The sequence below is a fragment of the Neophocaena asiaeorientalis genome, unplaced genomic scaffold, assembly GCF_003031525.2.
Source record: "Neophocaena asiaeorientalis asiaeorientalis breed wild unplaced genomic scaffold, Neophocaena_asiaeorientalis_V1.1 scaffold1159, whole genome shotgun sequence".
Taxonomy (NCBI): Eukaryota; Metazoa; Chordata; class Mammalia; order Artiodactyla; family Phocoenidae; genus Neophocaena; species Neophocaena asiaeorientalis.
In genome coordinates, this window is record NW_020174737.1 from 68521 (window position 1) to 88830 (window position 20310).

The 20310-nt window shown below is 43.2% G+C and overlaps 1 protein-coding gene across 1 annotated transcript in view; it reads left to right on the plus strand.

The window, feature by feature from the left end:
* The window catches only part of GABRA3 (gamma-aminobutyric acid type A receptor subunit alpha3), an 82697-nt gene that overhangs the window by 51318 nt on the left and 11069 nt on the right, over positions 1–20310 (plus strand). Inside the window, exons 5-6 of the mRNA XM_024760067.1 lie at positions 12735–12887; positions 16602–16813. Of these exons, the coding sequence (XP_024615835.1) occupies positions 12735–12887; positions 16602–16813 (365 nt within the window). The remainder of the gene's footprint in view (positions 1–12734; positions 12888–16601; positions 16814–20310) is intronic.

Here is a 20310-nt window from a genome sequence, read left to right on the forward strand (position 1 = left end):
CACCAAAGACTATAAGGATATATATTAGTATAGGAATAGTATTTCTAGAATATACACAAGAAGCTGTTAATTGTAGTTAAAGGAAGGAGAAATGAAATGGTTTGAAGGAGGTGGACTTTTTGCTGTATATTATTTGACACCCTTTGGTTTAGAAACCATATAAATATTACCTCACATAAATGTATATTGTTTTCATGTGACTATAAATTATGGGCATTCCTTTCTGAATTCTGGTATGCTCCTCTGTGTGGGGTCCAACATACTAATGGGAAGTTGGGCCAGAGAAAATCCCACAATCTGTGGGTGTTCTGTTTTGTATGAGTGGTTTTCTCTCTGAAAGCTGTCAGTCCTCAGCATGAAGTAGTTCTAAGCAGAGAGCTCCTGCTCTTTGCTCCAGATTCAAACATGTGTTAAATAAATGAAATTTCTCTAAATTGGTGGCTGGTTCTTCACACTGTTCCTTACTTCAGCACTGACTCCATTTTCCCTTATTTGCAATATTTACATTAATTTTCTAAGAGGAGCCTGATCTTATTTTTGCATCTTTCCTAGAAATTTGACCATTTGTTAGAAAAACTCTCATTACTGTCATTGTGTATATTATTTCTTTAGACTTGGAACATAGGTAAGTGAAGACAAATCAGAAAATAAGAGCAGTGTGGCGGGTGTGTTTTGACCCACATACAGATGCCATTCTGTGGGCGGCGGGGGGGGGGCGCCAAAACCCCATGACTGCTTAGCCAGAGCAGCAGTTGACCCCTGAGGTCACCATTTTGATGCAGTGAGGCAACAGCCACCAAAGGACGTGGCCCTATTGCGTGGCTCACTGCCACTGGAAGAGGGCTCTGCTGGAGTTCTGCTGTTGGCTTGAGCTCTGCTGTTGGGCGGGGCTTTTGTATCTACTCCTCTGTATGCCAGAGCTGTGGGCTGCTCTCAGAGGTTGGGTTCTTTTGCAGTTGAATTTAGACTGCTGACTGTACTTTTGATCAGGCGATGATGCTGGCAGGGGACCTGATACCACCTCCAAGATTCGCACAATGTTGGCTATAAGGTATGCCATATTCCTTTGTGCTAGCTGACCCCAAATTAACTGGCCCTGCCAATTCCCAGAGCGTTCCCCATGAGGCAAAGCAGAAGTGGGCCTCCAGAGGAATGCCCAGGAAACCTGGATATCTGCCTTGGGTTCTCATTTCCCCACTGGAGAAACCATAGACTCAGAGGTACCCTCTAGGTGCTGCACTGAGCTGGCCTGGGGGAAGGAAGAAGGCGACAAATTGATACCACTTCTGTTATCCTTCTAATGTCACTTTTCTTGGTTTTCATGCCCCAGATGGGTGCTGCTTCAGCTTTACTTCTTAGATCTGGGATTTTCACAAAGGTGTTCTCTTCCGTGGGTAGCTGCTAAACCATATTTTTGTGACAGGGTACTAGAGCTGGGGCTGTCCTATTCCACCACCTTGCTGATCTTAAATCACTCTCTTTGTTTCTTTGGAAGATAAACAACAAGATAGAAATTGAAGGAAAGAAGGATAGAAAAGGAGAAGCTTAAGAAAATATATTCAGTTATTTAAAACAATGGCTAATTTGATAAGCTCTTGAAAAGTCCACTTGCTTTCCTTTCAGATCTACAGGACATAACTTATATAAAATATATAATAAATATTCATAAATATTAAATATTTTACATGATCAGATATAGGATTAATAGACAGGAAGGAATTCAGGGGTGTGAGACTAATATGTGGAAGGGGAGGAAATTCCCCAAGCTAATCAAAGTCCAACTATTGTTAAAAATAAATCTTCAGTGCCTCCTCAGCTGAGAAAAAGAGTGAACAGAAGGACAGGGAAAGAAAGCAGTTGAAATGAACACAGAGAGGAGAGAGGGGGAGAAGGAGAGAGGGGGAGGGGGTGGGGAACAAAGAAATAAAAGGATTGAAAAAGCGGCAGAGAGAAAAAAAAGCAATCCCAATGTTGTAATGAAGAAATTCTATAATTTTGTATGATAGTTCTTTGCTAAATTAAAACTAAGCCTACTTGTATTTTTCATGTTCACATAAACAAGCTAGAATGTGAATACACACACAATATGGATTGTATATTGAGCTTTGGCTAACCAGATGGTGATTCCTAGGCTTAGGTACAAGGGAGTGGGTGAGGTAGGAAAGTGGGAAATTGACTCATTTGGGAGACATACTGAAACCAAATGGGGGCAGAGAGAGAGAGAGAGAGAGAGAGAGAGAGAGAGAGAGGTGAAAAATAAGAAGCTCTAACAAGGAAGGTAGTAGAGCAATCAGATTGCATGGACCTTTGGAGACTCTTTGGGGAAATTTGCCTTTTACTCTTTGAGAGATGGGAAACTATTGGGGAGCCTTAAGCAAAAGAAAGACTGAATCTGACTTTTATTATAATAGACTCATTTTGGCTGGTATGCTAAGAATGCATTGAAGGGGACAAGTACAGAGGCAAGGCATGTTAGGAAGCTATTACAGTACTCTAAGTAAGAGATGATGGTAGCTTAGTCCAAAGTGGTAACAGCGGAAGTGGTGAGAAATGCTCAAATTATAAATATATTTTGAAGAACTGTCAATGTATCTGTGCCCGTGTCTGCATTTGTGTATGCACACATGGAAACATGCACGAGGGAGGGAGAGGGAGCGGTTGATGATGTTAAAGATTTTGAAGAATTTTGATTTGTGCTCATGAGAGCTACCATTTACTGAGATAGGAAAATCTGTTGGAAGGGATAGTTTGGAGGGGTTAGGAAATGGAGACAGTAAGAGCTAAGATTTGGACATGTTAGGTCAAGATACCTATTAGATCCCCAAGTGGTGATATCTAATGGGTAATGGAATATATAGGTGTAGAGCATTATAGGGAACCCTAGGTTTGCCATATCAAAGTACCATAAACTGAATGGCTTAAAACAACAGAGATTTATGTCTCCTAGTTCTGGAGGCTAGAAGTCCGAAGCCAAGGTGCTGGCTGGGTTGGTTGCTTCTGGAGGTTCCTTTTATACAGAAGAGGGGGAGGGGGAGGGGTCCACTGTAGTGCTGACCAATGACTGAGCAGGACCACTGACGGGTCGCTCATTGACAGTTGCTCACCTGGGGGAGGGGCCCACTGCAACACTGACCAATGGCTGAGCGGGGCTGCTATAGCTCACGCCTGCCCCACCACTATTACAATTCCCCACTGTCAATGTCCATTCCACAATCTTGTGGGGAAAGGGGTGACGATTTTTCTGGCTACTTCCCACTGAACAGGGGAGATGAGGGGGTGATTGTGAAATGGAATTGATCAGCTCTGGGTCGAGAATATTCCTTAAAAATGTTAGTAAGCAATACAATTCTTTTTATCTACAACCATTGTGAACCTGATGAAATTCCTTCTACAATGAAATTTTAATCTCAATACTTACTTTTTTTTTTTTTTTTGCGGTACGCGGGCCTCTCACCATTGTGGCCTCTCCCGTTGCGGAGCACAGGCTCCGGACGCGCAGGCTCAGTGGCCACGGCTCACGGGCCCAGCCGCTCCGCGGCACAGTGGGGTCCTCCCGAACCGGGGCATGAACCCGCGTCCCCCGCATTGGCAGGCGGATTCTCAACCACTGCGCCACAAGGGAAACCCAATACTTACTCTTTTTGAAGAGCAATCTTAAGTCTTCTAAGGGTTCACAAACCCATTGCTCTCTAGGCCTGTCAGGAGTTGGGTCATTTTCTGATGACAGTGGTGCTGCTTTAACCCGAGTGTGATGAATCCATGGCTTTACTCCAGCTAACTTGACAGATGAGTGTGTGATAAGTAATACCACATGTGGTCCTGTCCACCTTGCGGTCAGCTGGTGCTCAGTCCCTTGTTCCCTCCAGGTCTTAAGGAGGACTCAGTTTCTGGGCTGGAAAGGATGTAACGTTACCTCAGTTGCATGGGCACACCTGCTGGCAACAAACTCATGAACAGAGGTTAGTATAGTGCCCAGAGCTTTAACATAATTGGCAACTGCTGGATCTTTCAGAGCATTTATAGATTCTCCCACCTGGGCAGACACCTGGAATGGCCTACCATACAATATTTCAAAGGGGCTTAATTTAAGCCTGCTTCTGGGAGCCACTCTGATCCATAGCAGGGCAACTGGCAAGGCCTTATCCCAAGTTAAATTAGTCTCTTGACATATTTTAGCAATGCTCCTTTTTAATGTATAATTCATTCTCTCGGTTTTTCCTGTTGATTGTAGTCTCCAGGATGAATGTATCTTCCAATTCATTTGCAGTGCTTTAGCCACTTGTTGGGTTATGCTAGAGACAAAAGCAGGCCCATTATCACGTTGAAGGGAGTTAGGCACTCCAGATCAGGGGATAATGTCCTTAAGGAGGACTCTAACCACTTTGGAGGCTTTTTCTGTCCTGGGGCAATATGCCTCCACCCATCCTGAAAAAGTGTCCATAAATACTAGCAGGTACCTGAAATTTCCTGTGGCTCAAGGCATTTGAGTAAAGTCTATTTGCCAGTACTCGGTGGGGTAGGTTCCTCTGTGCTGAGTCCCCATCTGGGGAAGTGTGACAGCAGTTTTGTGTTATTTTTAGCATAAATCATGCAATTTTGAGTGACTTGCTGGATGGCCCTTTGTAGGTTAGGCCCCATTATATATCTTTGAATCTGTTGTAAGGTGGCATCTCTCCCGTAATGGGTACTATTATGAAGGTGCTGCAGCACGGTGTCCAAGAGGGCCTCAGGAATCAAAACAATTCCTTGTACTTTACATTTCTAGCCAAGTGAGGTGTGATCAAGAGTGAATCCCCATTCTTTGGCTCTCTCCTTCTCCTTTCCTGAATACACTGACTGGTATTTTGACAAGTCGATCTGTGGGAGAAGTGACCATATCATGGATTGTTAACCCCATTCCTTTGCTGCTTTCTTTGCAGCTTGGTCAGCTAACTGACTGCCCTTTATTATATGAGTCTCACCCTTCTGGTGGCCTGGGCAGTGCATTACAGCCACTTGTGAGGGCTTATGGACTGCTTCTAATAGTGACAGGATTTCAGAAGCATGTTTTATGTCTTTATTGTTTGAAGTGAGAAGCCCCCTTTCTTTCCAGTTCACCCCGTGGGCATGCACCACAGAGAATGCATAGTGAGAGTCTGTGTATATATTTACTTGCTTCCCTTTAGCGAGGAGCAGGGCTCTTGTCAGAGCAATGATTTCTGCCTTCCCAGCTGAGCTCCCTGGGGGCAGGGCTTTTGCTTCAACAATCCTTTCAAGGGTTACCATCACATGCCTAGTGCATCACCTACCTTGGTCCATGAAGCTGCTTCCATCGGTGAACAATTTCATATCTGGTTCAGCCAAGGTCTGCTAGAATACACTAGCTTGATGATTGGTAGGCAGTCGTGCTCTGGGGATTGTGCAACATCAATCGGGAGAAATGTGGCTGGATTTAGGGCTGAAGTGACCTGAAGTCTTACGTTGGGATTGTCCAGGAGAATGGCTTGGACTTTCCCATTCTCCCCGAAGTCAGCCAATAGCCCCCTTTCTGCTCCAGTAAAGAAAGGACATGGTGAGGAACATACACAGTGGTGGGTTGCCCCAGGGTAAACTTCTCAGCTTCCTGAAATATGTCACAAGTAGCTGCTACAGCTCAAAGTCAGAGGGGTCATCCCTTAACAGTCTGTTCTAGCCTGTCTTGAGAAGCAGGCAATAGGTTGAGGGCTATTCCCTGGAGTTTGAATTAACACCCCAAGACTTATGCCTTATCTCTCATGGACATACAATTTGAAAGGTTTCTTTAAGTCTGGTTGTTCCAAAGCCAGGGCTGAGACTGACTTTGTTTTTATTGTTTCAAAGGCTGTTTGGCATCCTGTAGTCCAAGTAAGGGTCTCAAAATCATGTCCCTTTAAAGCCTCACAGAGGGGCTTTACTATGAGCCCATAGTTTGGGATCCAAACCTGACAGAACCCTGCCGTTCCCAGAAACCCCCTCAGTTGTCTGCAAGTCTTGAGTGTTCCCAAGCCTGCAATTTCCCATTTTCTATTAGTCAAAAGACCCCACTGTCCTTGGGAAAGGACAAAGGCCAGATACGTGACTTGTTGCTTACATATTTGGGCTTTTTTCTGGGAGACCTTATATCCACAATTGGCCAAATAGTTTAGGGTTCTAATGGTATTTTATAGACACTTATCATATGTAGGGCCTGCTATAAGCAAATTGTCCACATATTGGAGTATAAGTCCTTCATCCAATATTAAGTTTCTAAGGTCCCTAGCCAACATTTCCCCAAACAAGGTAGGGGAATTCTTAAATCCTTGAGACAGGACTGTCCAACAATACTGTTAGACTACCTGTATTTCTGGGTCCATTCAAAAGCAAACAGTTGCTGTGATTCTTCTGCAATAGGAATGCAGAAAAAAGCATCCTTCAAGTCCAAAACTGAGAACCAGCTGTATTCTCCCAGAATAGTTGTAAGCAGAGTGTATGGATTAGGTACCACGGGGTGCAAATCTTGGACTATATCATTAATAGCCCTCAAGTCTTGGACAAAGCAATACCCTGCTGAGTTTGGCTTTTTGACCAGGACGTTAAGGCTGTTATATGGGGACAAGGTTTATTCAGTCCTATTTTCAAAAACTTTTCGAGAATTGGCTGAATTTCCTTTTGGGCCTCTTGCCTCAGAGGGTACTGTTTTAGATTAGGTGTCCCAGCATCCCTTTTCAATGGGATTTGTATTGGCCATGCGTTTTTGGCCTTCCCCGGGGTGCCATCAGTCCATACTTGTGGCCTCACCTTTTCATAGACCTCAGGGGGAAAGAGCTCTGTCTCCTTTTCTGGGACATCCATAAGTGCCATCTGTAGGCTTATAGCGTACTGTGATGGGACCCTGATGTCAAGCTGTCCTGGCGAAAAAGTTAAGTTACTAGAGCATTTAATTTACAAAGGAGATCTCGGCCCAGAAGAGTGATTGGACACACTGGCATATATAAGAAACTGTGTTTCAGGGTGAGGTCCCCTAATTGGCATTCTAGAGGTTGTAAGAAAACGATTTTGTACTTCTCCAGAAACTCCTGTGACCAGGATGGATTGAGATGTTTTCTGTGCCACCTTGGTGTTTACCACAGAGTATGTTGCACCTGTATCTATCAGAAAGTCGGTCAACTTGGCCCCCACTGTCAAAGTTACCTGGGGCTCCTGTGGGGAAATTGGAATTGGACGCCTCAAGTCCAAGGGAGCCCTGGGCCTCTTCATTCATTATCAGAGTGTTTCTCCCTTTCTACCATATGAGAGGCTCCTATCTTTCTTTTATTGTTTTCTTTCTTATTCTTCAGCCTAGGGCAATCTTTTTTCCAATGCCCTTCCTCCTTGCAGTAAGCCCATTGTTCTCTCCCCAGTGGTGGCTTACCTCTCTCCGGGTTAGTAGCCTTCCGGAAATCCAATGCTGCTGCCAGCAAAGTGGCGTTTCATCTTGCATCCTCTTGCTTCTGTCGTTGTGCCCTGCTGTTGAACACGTTAAAAGCAACGTCTACCAATTGAGAAGGGTTCATTCCAAGTGCACCATCAAACTTCTGTAATTTTCTTCTTATACCTGGGACACTTTGCCCAATGAATGTCACATTTACCATTCTCATAGTTTGGGGGGCCTCAGGGTCTGCATCAGTGTAGCACCTATAAGCTTGATAAATTCTTTCTAGAAATTCTGATGGATCCTCATTTGGTTTTTGGTGTATCTCCTGAATTTTGTCTAAGCTCTTTTGCCTGGGTACTCCCTTTCTAAGACTCACTAAGACACATCTCCTATAATATTCTAAAAGCGGCATGACCCCATTATTAGGATCCCAGTCAGGCTCAGCAATAGGAACTGCCAGATTTGCTTCTGGAGCTTCATCTGGATCTGGTAGATGGAGCTGGTGTGATTCCTTTCTAGCCTTGTCAACAACCATCCTTCTTTCAACCCCAGTAAGCATCATATTCATAGGAGTGTGAATGTCTGCCCAAGAGGGATGGTGAGTGGCAAAGATAGAAGTGAGAAGTTCAGTTATATGGAGGGGGTCCTCTTGGTATGGAGGGTTATGGTTTTTCCAATTAATCTGAGGTTGAGAATGGCTTGTGCATCCATAGAAACACAGTTTGTTGGCCATCTGCACTAAGGCTTCCTATAGGATATTGGCACAAGGGAAATTGCCCTGCTCCGAAAGTGGCTCCCAGTCCAAATTGGGTGGCCTGTTGGGTCTTAGATGGTGACACCAAACCAGTCCCCTGTGCCACGAGGGTTAACATAGAAACTTCTAATTGATCCCCATAAGTAGGGGAAACAGGGGGCCGTGAATATGTTGGTGGCATGGGGGTTGTCGGAACAACTGCTGTTGCAGTCTGCTCGGCCAGTGGAGGAGCCAGGTTGGCCAGAGGGGGTTTTAAGTTTTGAAATAACATGTCCTCACTCTCACTTTCCCCCTCTCCCTTTTGTAGAACAGGTTTTCCCTTAGTTTTCTTTTCAGACAGCTGTACCATAAGGTGGCAGCTATCTGACTTCTTTCCCTCCTGATTCAATAGCATAAATGCTTCTACATATGGAATCTCATCATTTTTACATGCTCTTTCACAAAGCAATTGTAATTGCAAGATTGTATAATATTTAAGTGATCCATTCAAGGGCCATTGCTCTCCTGATCCTAACGTATATTGGGACCACACACTATTACAATAGAATATCATCTCTTCCTTAGTCATAGGCCCATAGCTGTATTTTGCCCATTTATTTAAGATACACCCCAAGGGGCTTTCTTTAGGGACAGATGGAGTATTTCCCATATTTATAAGTTCAAGAATAACAAAACACAAAAAGCACAGGCAAATTCCAATACCAAAGGCACAAACAGATTCCATCATGAATGAACGCAAAACAAAAGCAAATGGGGCTTCCGTGGTGGCGCAGTGGTTGAGAGTCCGCCTGCCGATGCAGGGGACACGGGTTCATGTCCCAGTCCGGGAAGATCCCACATGCCGCGGAGCGGCTGGGCCCGTGAGCCATGGCCGCTGAGCCTGCGCGTCCGCAGCCTGTGCTCCGCAACGGGAGAGGCCACAACAGTGAGAGGCCGGCGTACCACAAAAACAAACAAACAAACAAACAAAAAAGCAAATGAACACAAAACAAAAGCAAATAAATCAGTTCACAAATCAGGTAGAGTCCAACAGCGATTCCCCTCTCCAACAGGGTACCCCAATCAAATGAACAAATGGGCTTGTCCCTTAGAGCAAAAGCCCAAGTTGAGAGGGGAAAATGTTCCCTGTTGTATACACCAGAGTGACTTACCCTACTATATGGAGCCCATCAGCTCCCAAATGTTGGTTCCTTGCTCCAACTGCCAAACGCTGGGGCAGCTGGTGCCACTTCAGGGAATTTTGAAGGGAAGATCCTCAGGACAAGTGGACCCAGCGGCTGCTAGGGCCTTACCTGAAAATTCCCCAACCTGGGCTGGCTGGCCACAAGCAGAAAGGCTCCTGGCTAGCTTTGCCAAAAATTTGTTACCAAGCCCAAGCTCATTCTGCTTGCCACACAACAGGCCAATAAATCAGATCAGTTGTTGGAGCAAGGAATAACAACCAGTGGTTGAGTGGGACCACTAACGGTAGTTTGTTGACAGTTGATTGCTAACGGTTGCTTGCTTGGGGGAGGAGCCCACTGTGACACCAACCAATGGCTGAGCAGGGCTGCTCTAGCTCATACCTGCCCCACCCCTATTACAGTCTCTGCCTCTGTCATCACACATCTCCCTGTGTCTCTCTCTTCTTTTGAAAAGAGAGCATCAGTCATAGTGTATTAGGTCCCATCCTACTCCAGTATGACCTCATCTTAACTAGTTATATCTTTCTAAAGAAGGTCACATTTTGAGGTATTCAGGGTTAACGAATTCACCATATCTTTCCAGGAGACATAGTTCAACCCATAACAAGTAGGAAGCCCAGGCAGAAAATATACATTGGGGCATTATCAAAATTGAAGATATTATTTAAAGATACAGGCCTGGATAAGAATGCCAAGGGAGTGAGGCAGAAAAGAGTACTGAGTCATGACAATCTCAAATGTTGAGAATTTAAAGGAACCAGCAAAGGAGATTGGACAGGTCATGATGTAGGAGGGAAACCAGAAGAGCAACATGGCCTAGGAGTTTGGTGAAGAGATTCATTCCAGGAGGATGGAGTGCTCAATATGTAAAATGCTTCTGACAAATCCAGCATAATTTTATAATTAACTGATAATTAACTATTGGATTACAGAGTTGATGGGAGGGTATAAAGTTAATACTCCAAAAACACTCCAAGTTGTTTGGTATATAGTAAGAGCTTAACACGTGTTCACTCTTATTTTGAAGAGGGGTGATGTAGGCCAGCCCATATTCTGCTATGTGAACTTTAGGTTTTAACCCAATAAATCCATTCGAACAGTAGAGCATAGTGGTTAGAAAGCATAAGCTGTGGAGCCAACCCATCTGGAGTTGAATTCAGGCTCTCCTACTTACTAGCTGGGCAATCTGCAAATTGCTCAGTCTCTCTTTGCCTCAGTTTATTGACCCATAAATGAGTATAACAATAGTACCGACCTCATAGGGTTATTGTGAAGGTTAAAAATTATTATTTACATGAGGACATTAATATATTTGAATGAACTCGTGTCAAAATTGCTCTGAGAAAGCATATAGTTTTGTAATGGGGACAGTGCGGGCACACTAATGGTCCCATCCCACCAAGAGTCAGTGTCACAGTGGTCCCCACAGTGGCAGTTTCCCTGGGTCATTTTCCTCAGGACTGGCCTCGTTTATGCGCTCTCCCCGTTTGCCCCAGCAGTTGCCGCCCAAGGCCTGGAAGAGCAGTGCGCTGCAGCAGCCTCAGGCACACACACACATTGCAGCTTGTCGTCTTGGGTGAGTCTGAGTCTGGGGTGTTTCAGGTCTCCATGCAGGCACACTGACAGGTAGACCAGCAGACCAGTGGAGATGGCAATGTTGTGACTATGAATTTGGGAGACCCTCTGCTGGTGTGAAATGCCAGTTGAAGGTGCTGCGGCTGGAACATTGTGACCTTGTGATGGGGGTGGTCGCCCATCGCATCTGATGTGCAAGGCCCCAGCACAGGCATTGTGGGGGCACCTCTGGCAGCAAGGGGAGGCCAGGAAGCTGGGGTGTTTGCCCTCCCCAAGGTCAGGGAGGACAGGAAATGGCCCCGGAGGAAATAATGCAGCTGCCTGGCCTGCCTGCTCCTACCAAGTCCTCCCTGAGGTGGGGCAGTGCAAGCCTGGACAGACGGGCCGGCCGGGACTACCGCACTAGGATACAGGATTTGACATGCTCTCCCAATGGTCCCTCCACGCCAGTACAGGGGACATTTGGTGCCCAGGCCCGGGGCCCAAGATGCCGGCCTCTGCCCACCCACATGCCAGACATCTGTTACTGGATGGTGTGAGCCCCTCAGCTCAGCTGCTGTCCACGCCCCTGCAGTACCCTCCTAGGATGTAACAAGGGCAGGGCAGGTGTGCAGTGGTTAGCATGAGACCCTTGCCACGGGGTTCAGAGGGCCCACTCAGACAACAGTCAGCTCACAGGGGTCCTCGAGTCAGAGAGTGTGGTGAGAGTGTGGATGGCGGCCCTCTCCCCAGGCCCTCCAGGCGTTCTGGCCGCAGGGTGGTGGGTGAGCTGGGGGGCCTGGCAGGTAAGCTGGAGGGCCTGGGGACAGGCTGAGGGCTGTGTCCCACAGAGCTCCAGAGCCCCCTCTACCACTTCCCACTGGCCAGGCTCAGGCCTTGAAGCAGCAGTGAACCTCTCCCCCATCCCCACCTCAGCAACGTAATGGTGGTGGCAGTCTCCATTCGTCACAGTCCACGGAAGCGTCAGATTCTCTCCAGTTTAAATAAAAGCCTGAGGACCAGCTGGGTCCTGGGCGCCTGGCTCTGTCAGTGATGATGGCTGGGCAGGGTCTGGGGACCTGGCCCTGCAGGCACCACCAGCTGAGACCTGCCTTTTCAGCTGGGCCTGGGCACTGGTGGGAGAAGCCAGACTGGGTGCTGGATGAACATTCCCAGACAGGGTGACCGGCCTGCAGAGTGCCCCCTCCTCTTAGCTAGGACCTGACCTCGGAGCCTTGGAACCTTGAACAAGTAAATTGAGCAGTAATGACATTGCTTTGCTTATGGGATTTGTTAAAAGCTGCAAGGAGGCATGGAGACCGAAAAAAATGCCTCCCCTTCCTTTTCTTGTCAGAACAGAGAATAACATTTATTTTGGTGGAGGTTTACAGGAACATCATGACCTGACCATGACCTGATCTCAAGAACAAAGGATCTGACACCAAGAAGTTTGCAACAACTAACCACATCCCTCCCTCACCTTTCCTATAAAAGGGCTTTGTGGAAAGCTTTTGGGGAGTTCGGGGTTTTTAAGGCGTGAGCCTCCCATCTCCTTGCATGGCCCTGCAATAATCCTTTCTCTGCTCCAGACTCCGATGTGTTTCAGTATTGTTTGGCGTCACTGTGCATTGGGCACACAGACTTGCGTTTGGTAACATTTTCACCAAAAAATAAAAAAAACCCACCTCTGTACTACTTCATGATTATTAAAGAGATCTGGTTACATGTACCTGAGAGGTGCTGCAATGTCTTGTTTTGAGTATAAGGTTAAGGAGCTTTGTGAACTGAATTGGGGCCCACCTTGATCCAGCAATGTTTATTTGGCTGCATAATGTCTAATTTTACTCTCCAGGAGAATATGTCGTCATGACAACCCACTTCCATCTCAAGCGAAAAATTGGCTACTTTGTGATCCAGACCTACTTGCCATGTATCATGACTGTCATTCTGTCACAAGTGTCTTTCTGGCTCAACAGAGAGTCTGTCCCTGCCCGCACGGTCTTTGGTGAGTGTTGTTTTATGGAGAATGTGGCAGGGGCAGGGGTGAGGAAGGTGGAAGAACCATTACTGGAGTGAATGTGAGGAACACCTGAGCCCAGCATTAGTAACTAAGTCACTGGATCTTGGTGTTTCTAGCAACTGAATTCTTTAAAGGCAGTGGTAATAAGAGTGTTGGAGTATTAAGATTTACTGAAATGCATCCTGTCTCAGTCAGGTTTGCTTCAGGAGCTGGAGAGGGATGGAGCCTTCAGTGAAAAGGAGAGGAAATTAGTGGGCAGAGCTGGAGAAAGTGAAGGGTGGGAAACTAAGCTGGCAACAGAGAAGTAGATTGGGGCTTTCTTATGACCCACTTTTTTTTTTATAGGACCATCTGACTTTGCTGCTTCTCCTCTAGTCTTTTGAAAGTATGAATTATCTGATATTCAGTAAGAGCTATACAGAGTTTGAAGGTTTTTAAAATAGTACTTACAATTAGAGAAATTTTCTTCAATAGGAATTTATTGTTGTCTAGGAAGAGATTTGCATGTCATTAGCACTTTTCCCTGGGGGACTTAAAGCACATAAAACATTTTCTGCCTGGTTTTCCTACTGATATCCTGAAGCTTTACTGTGTAGTTAGAGAGTAAATGATGTTGTTTCAGAAAGAAGAAGCATTTTAGGTCAGGTAGAAGAGAAGACAGTAGTGGAGGAAGAGAAATAATAACCTGTAAAGTAAGAAAAAAGAAAAAAATTAGAAGGGTGTGATATCACGGAAGTCAAGAGAGGTGAGTGTTTCAAGAAGAAGGGAATAATCCTCTGGGGTGAATTCTGTGTGTTTAGGTAAAATGCAGATAAAAACTGTTGGGTATCATGATATGCTTGGTTGCTAGTGATTTGAAAAGAGCAGTTCTAGTGGAGTTGGGGGAGCAGAATCTATATAGGAGTAGATTAAATATGCCCAATTTTTGGAAATATTACAAACTAGATACTCTGAAAAATCTTCCTCTACAAAATCCTAAGAAAAGCAGATAAAATATAGAAAACACTCTTTTTTAATATCTGAACTCATAAGAAATGAAAGAAAATACTCAGTGGCCCAAATGGAAGAAGGAAGTGAAAACTGGAATGTTAATCACATGAGCTTATACTGTTGTAGCAGGAAAATGGATGGATAGATGGACTACTAGTCTTGGTAGATAAGAATTTGAGTTTTAAGGTTACACAAGAAAGACTTTTAGCCTGAGTGAAATTAAGGGTTAGAACTAGGACTGTCGTACGCTTAATAATGGCCCCCAATGATGCCCATGTCCTAATCTCTGGAATTTGTGAATGTTAGCTTATAGGGCAAGAAGGACTCTACAGATCTGAACTAAGTTAAGGATTTTGAGATGGGGAGAATATCTTGCATTATCTCAAGCAACTTTAGTTGAGTGAGACAGACATTCATTATCAAAGAAGCATATTAGACTTTTAGAAGTGCTCAAAGGAAGTGAGGAGGGCAGTCACAAAAAGACTTTGTAGAAGAGTCTTGAAAGAGAAGCACTGGGTGGCAGGCCTGGACCTCTTTTAAAATGCCAAACCTCTTTGTCCATCCATGAAGTGCACCAAATGCTTGATTGAGGGTCCTACGAGCTCTGACTAGCTAAGAGCTCTTCACAAGATGACAGTTTTAATTAAGCCTTAGAGACTAGAGTTCTAAACATCTCTACTGAGATATGGCACATAAATACTTGTGTTGCAATATAGTTCCCTCCATCCATGCTTTGGCACTGCTATAAATGTGCGAGTGTGGACAATTGCATTTGCTGATAACCATAAATGAGATAATTTGTTTCTTCTGTGAATCACTTCTTGCTCAGTGTTATCAGAGGGTTACTGAGCCTTAGATCCATTCTCAGAATTTACCAGGCTACAAATTCAGATAATTTGTTATGAGGTGCTAGCTGTATGGCTAATTCCTGACAGGGCTTAAAATGTGTTTTTTCTAACTCTCTGCCTAGTTTGTGCAAAGGTGCTCCTTTAGAATCTGTCTGCTGAAACTGTATTAAGTCTTTTCCAGTCTGGATTTCCATTTATATAGTAAATATGTAAGTAAGGTACTCAAGGAATCAAGATATGAAAGGAGGGTCCAGAGGCTGCAGCACACATGGCTGTCTCTCTGGGTAGAGTTAATAGTTAATAGGCCATATCTGCTTGCTTCTCTGTGTAACATCTCTCACCCCATTACGACTACCTTCCATGCCCTACTTGACCCAGGCTCATGAGGGTCACATTCCCCGTCTTCTTGAGGAATCAGAAAGAGGTTCTGACTATTCCTTCTTCCTCAATTCTGGATGATTTTGGGTACACAACTGCACCATCAAAATTCTGGGAGAGACAGTAGGGAATATTCATAGATGGGGAGAAAAAGGCAAGGAGAGATTAAAGAAATTGCCCAAGATACAAAGCAAGTAAGTGGCAGAACTGAGGACTTCCTGCTTCTAGTGTAGATATTCAAGACTAGAATACTCTTGCTAACAATTATAAAATTGCTATTGTTAAAATGTGATTATAATTAGACTACTATAATTAATTATATAATTATGGCAATACTATTGTTAATAACAAGAGTAAAAGTAAGAGTGATGTTAATTATAGAAGCTGCTATTTATTGAGTGAGTACTCTGTGCCAGATATTGTGCCGTGGGCTTTATGAACATCATCTATCTCATTTGATTCCCCAACAAATCTCTGAGTCTGGTATCATCACACACATTTTACATATGACAAAACTTAGAGGGGTAAAACACCTTGTTCAAGGTCATATTACAAGTAAGTGGGATTGCCAGAATTTGAGTCTATTTCAGTTTGACTCTAAGGCTCATATTGTTAAGCACAACACTATATGAACAGATTAGAAATAAATTTTTAATAGAATTTAAAAGTGAATAAAAGAAAGCCTTAAATTTAGGTTAATAAACACCACCAAGAAAAAGAATCAATCCATTTAAAAGCAAGCTGTGGTTTGGCAAAAACTCATAAGAAACAGATGTTAGAATAGTTTTAGTTGTTCACAAATTCAATAGGACCTAGACTGTGATGCAGCTGAAGAACAATTTTCCACAATAGTTTGTTGTGTTATTAGGAGAATAGTGTCCACAGTAAGGGAAATGAAACTCCTACTAAGCTCAGACCATGTCCTGAGTCTTGGGCTCAGTTCTGGTCTGTTCAGAAGATAACTACCAGAATGGGGAAGGAAGAGAAATGAAAGAAGGAACTGGCCATGTTCTGGAGATGAACAGACACACAAGGAACTATGGCCACCCTCTCCAACTCTCTGAAGTCCTGTCCCAGAAATGAAGAAGCAGACTTTGCTTTCTTGTGTCGCCAGAGAGAGCTCTGAGATCAGTCAGTGTGTCAGGAGTTAGAGAAAGGCAGGTTTCAGTTCATAAGGTAGATTTTTCTAATTAGAAAGCTCTCTTACAATGAAATAGGTTACCTACTTTTCAATGGAAATGTTTAAGCAGAGGTTAGAGGACAACTTTTAAGTGCTATACTGGAGATTCCTATTCCTGTGATAATTGGGATGGGGTGGTTACTAGGCAGAACCATTCTGTTTTGACATTCTCTGGTTTTTACTTTAAAGGGGCCATTTTGGGTGGGGTGTAGCTCCTCCTTTCAAGCAGGAAGTTGGTGATATCATCAGATATGCTCTAAATGTCTTTCACTGGCAACTGGTTCTCATTTTCTCTCTCCCCAGGTGTCACCACTGTTCTCACCATGACCACCTTGAGTATCAGTGCCAGAAACTCCTTACCTAAAGTGGCATATGCGACGGCCATGGATTGGTTCATAGCCGTCTGTTATGCCTTTGTATTTTCTGCGCTGATTGAATTTGCCACTGTCAACTACTTCACAAAGCGGAGTTGGGCTTGGGAAGGCAAGAAGGTGCCAGAGGCCCTGGAAATGAAGGTAAGATACAGGAAGGGTGGGGGCTGGGAAGCACTCCCTGAGAGAACTGTATTGGAACCAGGAGTGGGCAGCCTGCAGCCTGTGGGAACTGGCCAGGGCTGTGTGCTATTCACTGGGGTCATCAATCCAATTCTCAACTGGAGTGCTTCTTGGCAGTGTGGAGTGTTTGCTGGGGGCAAAGAAAAGAGGGTAGGTATCATGGAGGGCTGATATCTTGTGGTGAGGGATCAAACATAAGTGTGATACTGCTGAACCCAAGGGGAACCTGTTGTACCCAGAAGAGTGGACTTTATCTTCAACCCAGAAAACAGTCTCTAGGGACACTTCTGCCCCTCACTTTTCCAGTATGTTCCCATTACCATCAAACAAAAGTGATCATCATTCCTTCTATGTCTTTGCTTATTTTTTACTCTCTACCTGGAATGTTCTTTTCTTATTTTCCTGCCTGATAAAGACCTGCTTAGTCTTTAAGACCCAGATGAAGTGCTATTTTCTCCATAGAATATTTCCAGAATCATGCAGATACCTTTAGCTTTTCTTGGGGTGGGGGGAGGGTGCTCATGATATTAAGAGCATTTATTTGTATTAGAGTTATTTGTCTGCTTCCTCACTAGACTGAACTTCTTGAGGGCAGGGGCTTGTCTGCATTCTTTCTAACTAGCTAGTATCCTTGCACAGCATCTGACTCAGTAAAAGCTGAATAAATGTTAATTGGATTAGTGGATGGGAAGGAAGAAAAAAGAGAGAAAAAATGCCAGTAAACCACCTGGAATTGGTAAAAATAAAAACATGGATACAGTGAAATCAAGATTGTTGTCCTTGGCTGCTTTAAAAGAGCTCAGATCTCTAGCTCTAGATGAAGACTAACCCAAGATGCTAAAAAGAACTGGCAGATATGGTCCCAGAACCATTCTAGTACTCTTTGAAGAATCATGGAGAAGAGAAAACATAATGAAGACGTTTCAAACCGGAGGAATAGATTCCATAGAATATAGACTGGTGAGTTGGAAAAATTTTAGAATGGATTTTAACTATTTATTTAGATAGAATTTATTAACTCCTTGCTATAAATTATGAAGAAATAACCAGTCCCTGTCATCTCCCAACTTTTATTTGTTATACTACTTTTTCTGCATTGTCAAGTTTTATAGCATTTACATGCTTTTATGCAGCCATAATTTCTATAGTTGCTTAGTCATAGTTTTACATTTACATAGGCTCTTTTCTCAAAATAGTCCTTTTATCCATTTTTTTGTTCATTACTTAGTTATCTCAAGGCTGTCCTCTGGAAGTTTCTTTAAGAAGGGTTCATGGGAACCATATTTGTTACCATCTTACATGTGTAAAATTATCTGTCAATTGTGTTTATACTTAAATTATATTTGGGCTGTTGTACAATTTGTGGGTCACATTCTCTTTCTCTGATGTCCACATAGACATTGGCTGCTATATTCAGTTCTAGCACTGAATGTTGGTGTGAAGAAATTTAAAACCTGCCTGAGAATCTCTCACATAATGGGGGAGGGGTGATTTTATGGCCTAGAAACCCATATGAATGTGTCTTTATTTACAAATACCAGTTACTTTACAAGGATTTTTTTTTTTTTTTTTTTTTTTTTTTTGGGAACCACTGCACCACCAGGGAAGCCCTACAAGGATATATCTTGATCTATCTTTATGAATTTTTCCTAGGACAGCATGTTGCCCTTTAAGCCTATGGATTCACAAGTGTCTTTGTTTCAGGAAAGCTTTCCTGAAACATATCTTTGATCTATTATCTTCCTAGAAGCGCAGATTATGCATATAATAGAACTTTGTCCTCCATATCTACCATTTTTCTCTAGTAATTTGTAACTGTTATTTTCCATTTCATTTTTCTTATTTTTCTCAAGTGTGTCTTCCATGTCTCTGAACATTTTCACCCATGCCTATTCTCCTTCATTTCTATAGCAGTATTATTTTTCCTTATATTCATTTTATGATTTCTGCTGACTTAGCTTTTCATGTATTCTATGTTTGTTTTGTGTGTTGTTACACAGTCCTTTATTGGTTATTTCTTCTCCTTGTAACATATTTTGCATCAATACCATATTATTGTTTTTCAATTGTTACTTGAAGTTGTATTACAGGAGTTCTTTACTAGCACTGCTATGTATGAAAGTATCATTTTGGGGAGGGACTGAGAGAATGAGTAGGATGGTAGTGAGTATTTGAGAGTAAGTAGTTGAAAGTGAGTAGTTTGACCATGATCTGTTATCTATATAAATTCTTACAAATAACTCACAAGAAAGTCCTCTATGTATGGTGTAGTGTGTGTGTGTGTGAGAGAGAGAGAGAGAGAGAGAGAGAGTGTGTGCACGCGCATATGTGTAGTATCATATCCTCTAATTTTTCCAGTCTCTACCTCCTCTCTACTCTGTGGTGGTCAAACAGTATTCCAGAATGTTCTCACTACCAGCCTTAAAACCATTTTGTTTCAAAACAAGGGTCATTTGTTTTCTCACTCAGGTCCTGCCACCCACCTTTTAGGACTCTATTCTTGGCCTGAAATCCAGAACAGTAGGCATCCTCAGTGTCTTCTTCATCCTGATACAATTTTTAGTGCATTTGTGTCTTCTTCACCCTGATACAATTTTTACTGCATTTGGGAGCCCTTATTTTTTGGGATGAGAAAATGCTTTCAATTTTCATCAAAGGTAGAGTTTTGGTTTCTATATCTCATTTTTCTTATAATTTTGATTGGTTACAGAGAAGAAAAGAGAGCAAAGATGTCCTTACTCTGACATATTAAACTGAAAAGTCCCTGGAATATATTATTAAACAGATGTTTTAAGAGCAGTTAGCACTAACTATTGATAGCCAGTCTGAGTTCCCTAAGAAGAAATTATGCCAAACTAACCTTAAGAAAATTCATGAAAAGACATCTGACTAACTTTTTAAAATTATGTCTTCATGAAGAAGAAACAACAGTAGAAAAAGTGATACAATTATGCTGATGTAGTTGGTTGACCAACTGAAGTCAAATATAATTCATTGATGGAGGGTCATCAACCTGAATGGACGTTCCTGTGATAAGCCATAGGGCTTTGTCCTTGACCCTTCCCTCTTAAATGCTGTCATCTGTGACTTAAATGAAGATATAGAATGTAGGAGATTCAAATTTGTAAACTGGCATTAATGAAGAGGAGTATCTTCTGAATTAGAATCAAACAGAATTTCTGAAGTTTGAAAGAACAGGCTGAAATCAACAGGTTAACATTTTATTTTCATTTTAAATTTTTTTACGGGAGCATAATTGCTTTACAATGTTGTGTTAGTTTCTGCTGTACAATGAAGTGAATCAGCCACATGTATACATATATGCCCTCCCTCTTGGACCTCCCTCCCACTCAACCCCCCATCCCACCCATCTTGGTCATCACAGAGCACCAAGCTGAGCTTCCTGTGCTTTATAGCAGGTTCCGATTAGCTAACTATTTTATACGTGGTAGTGTATA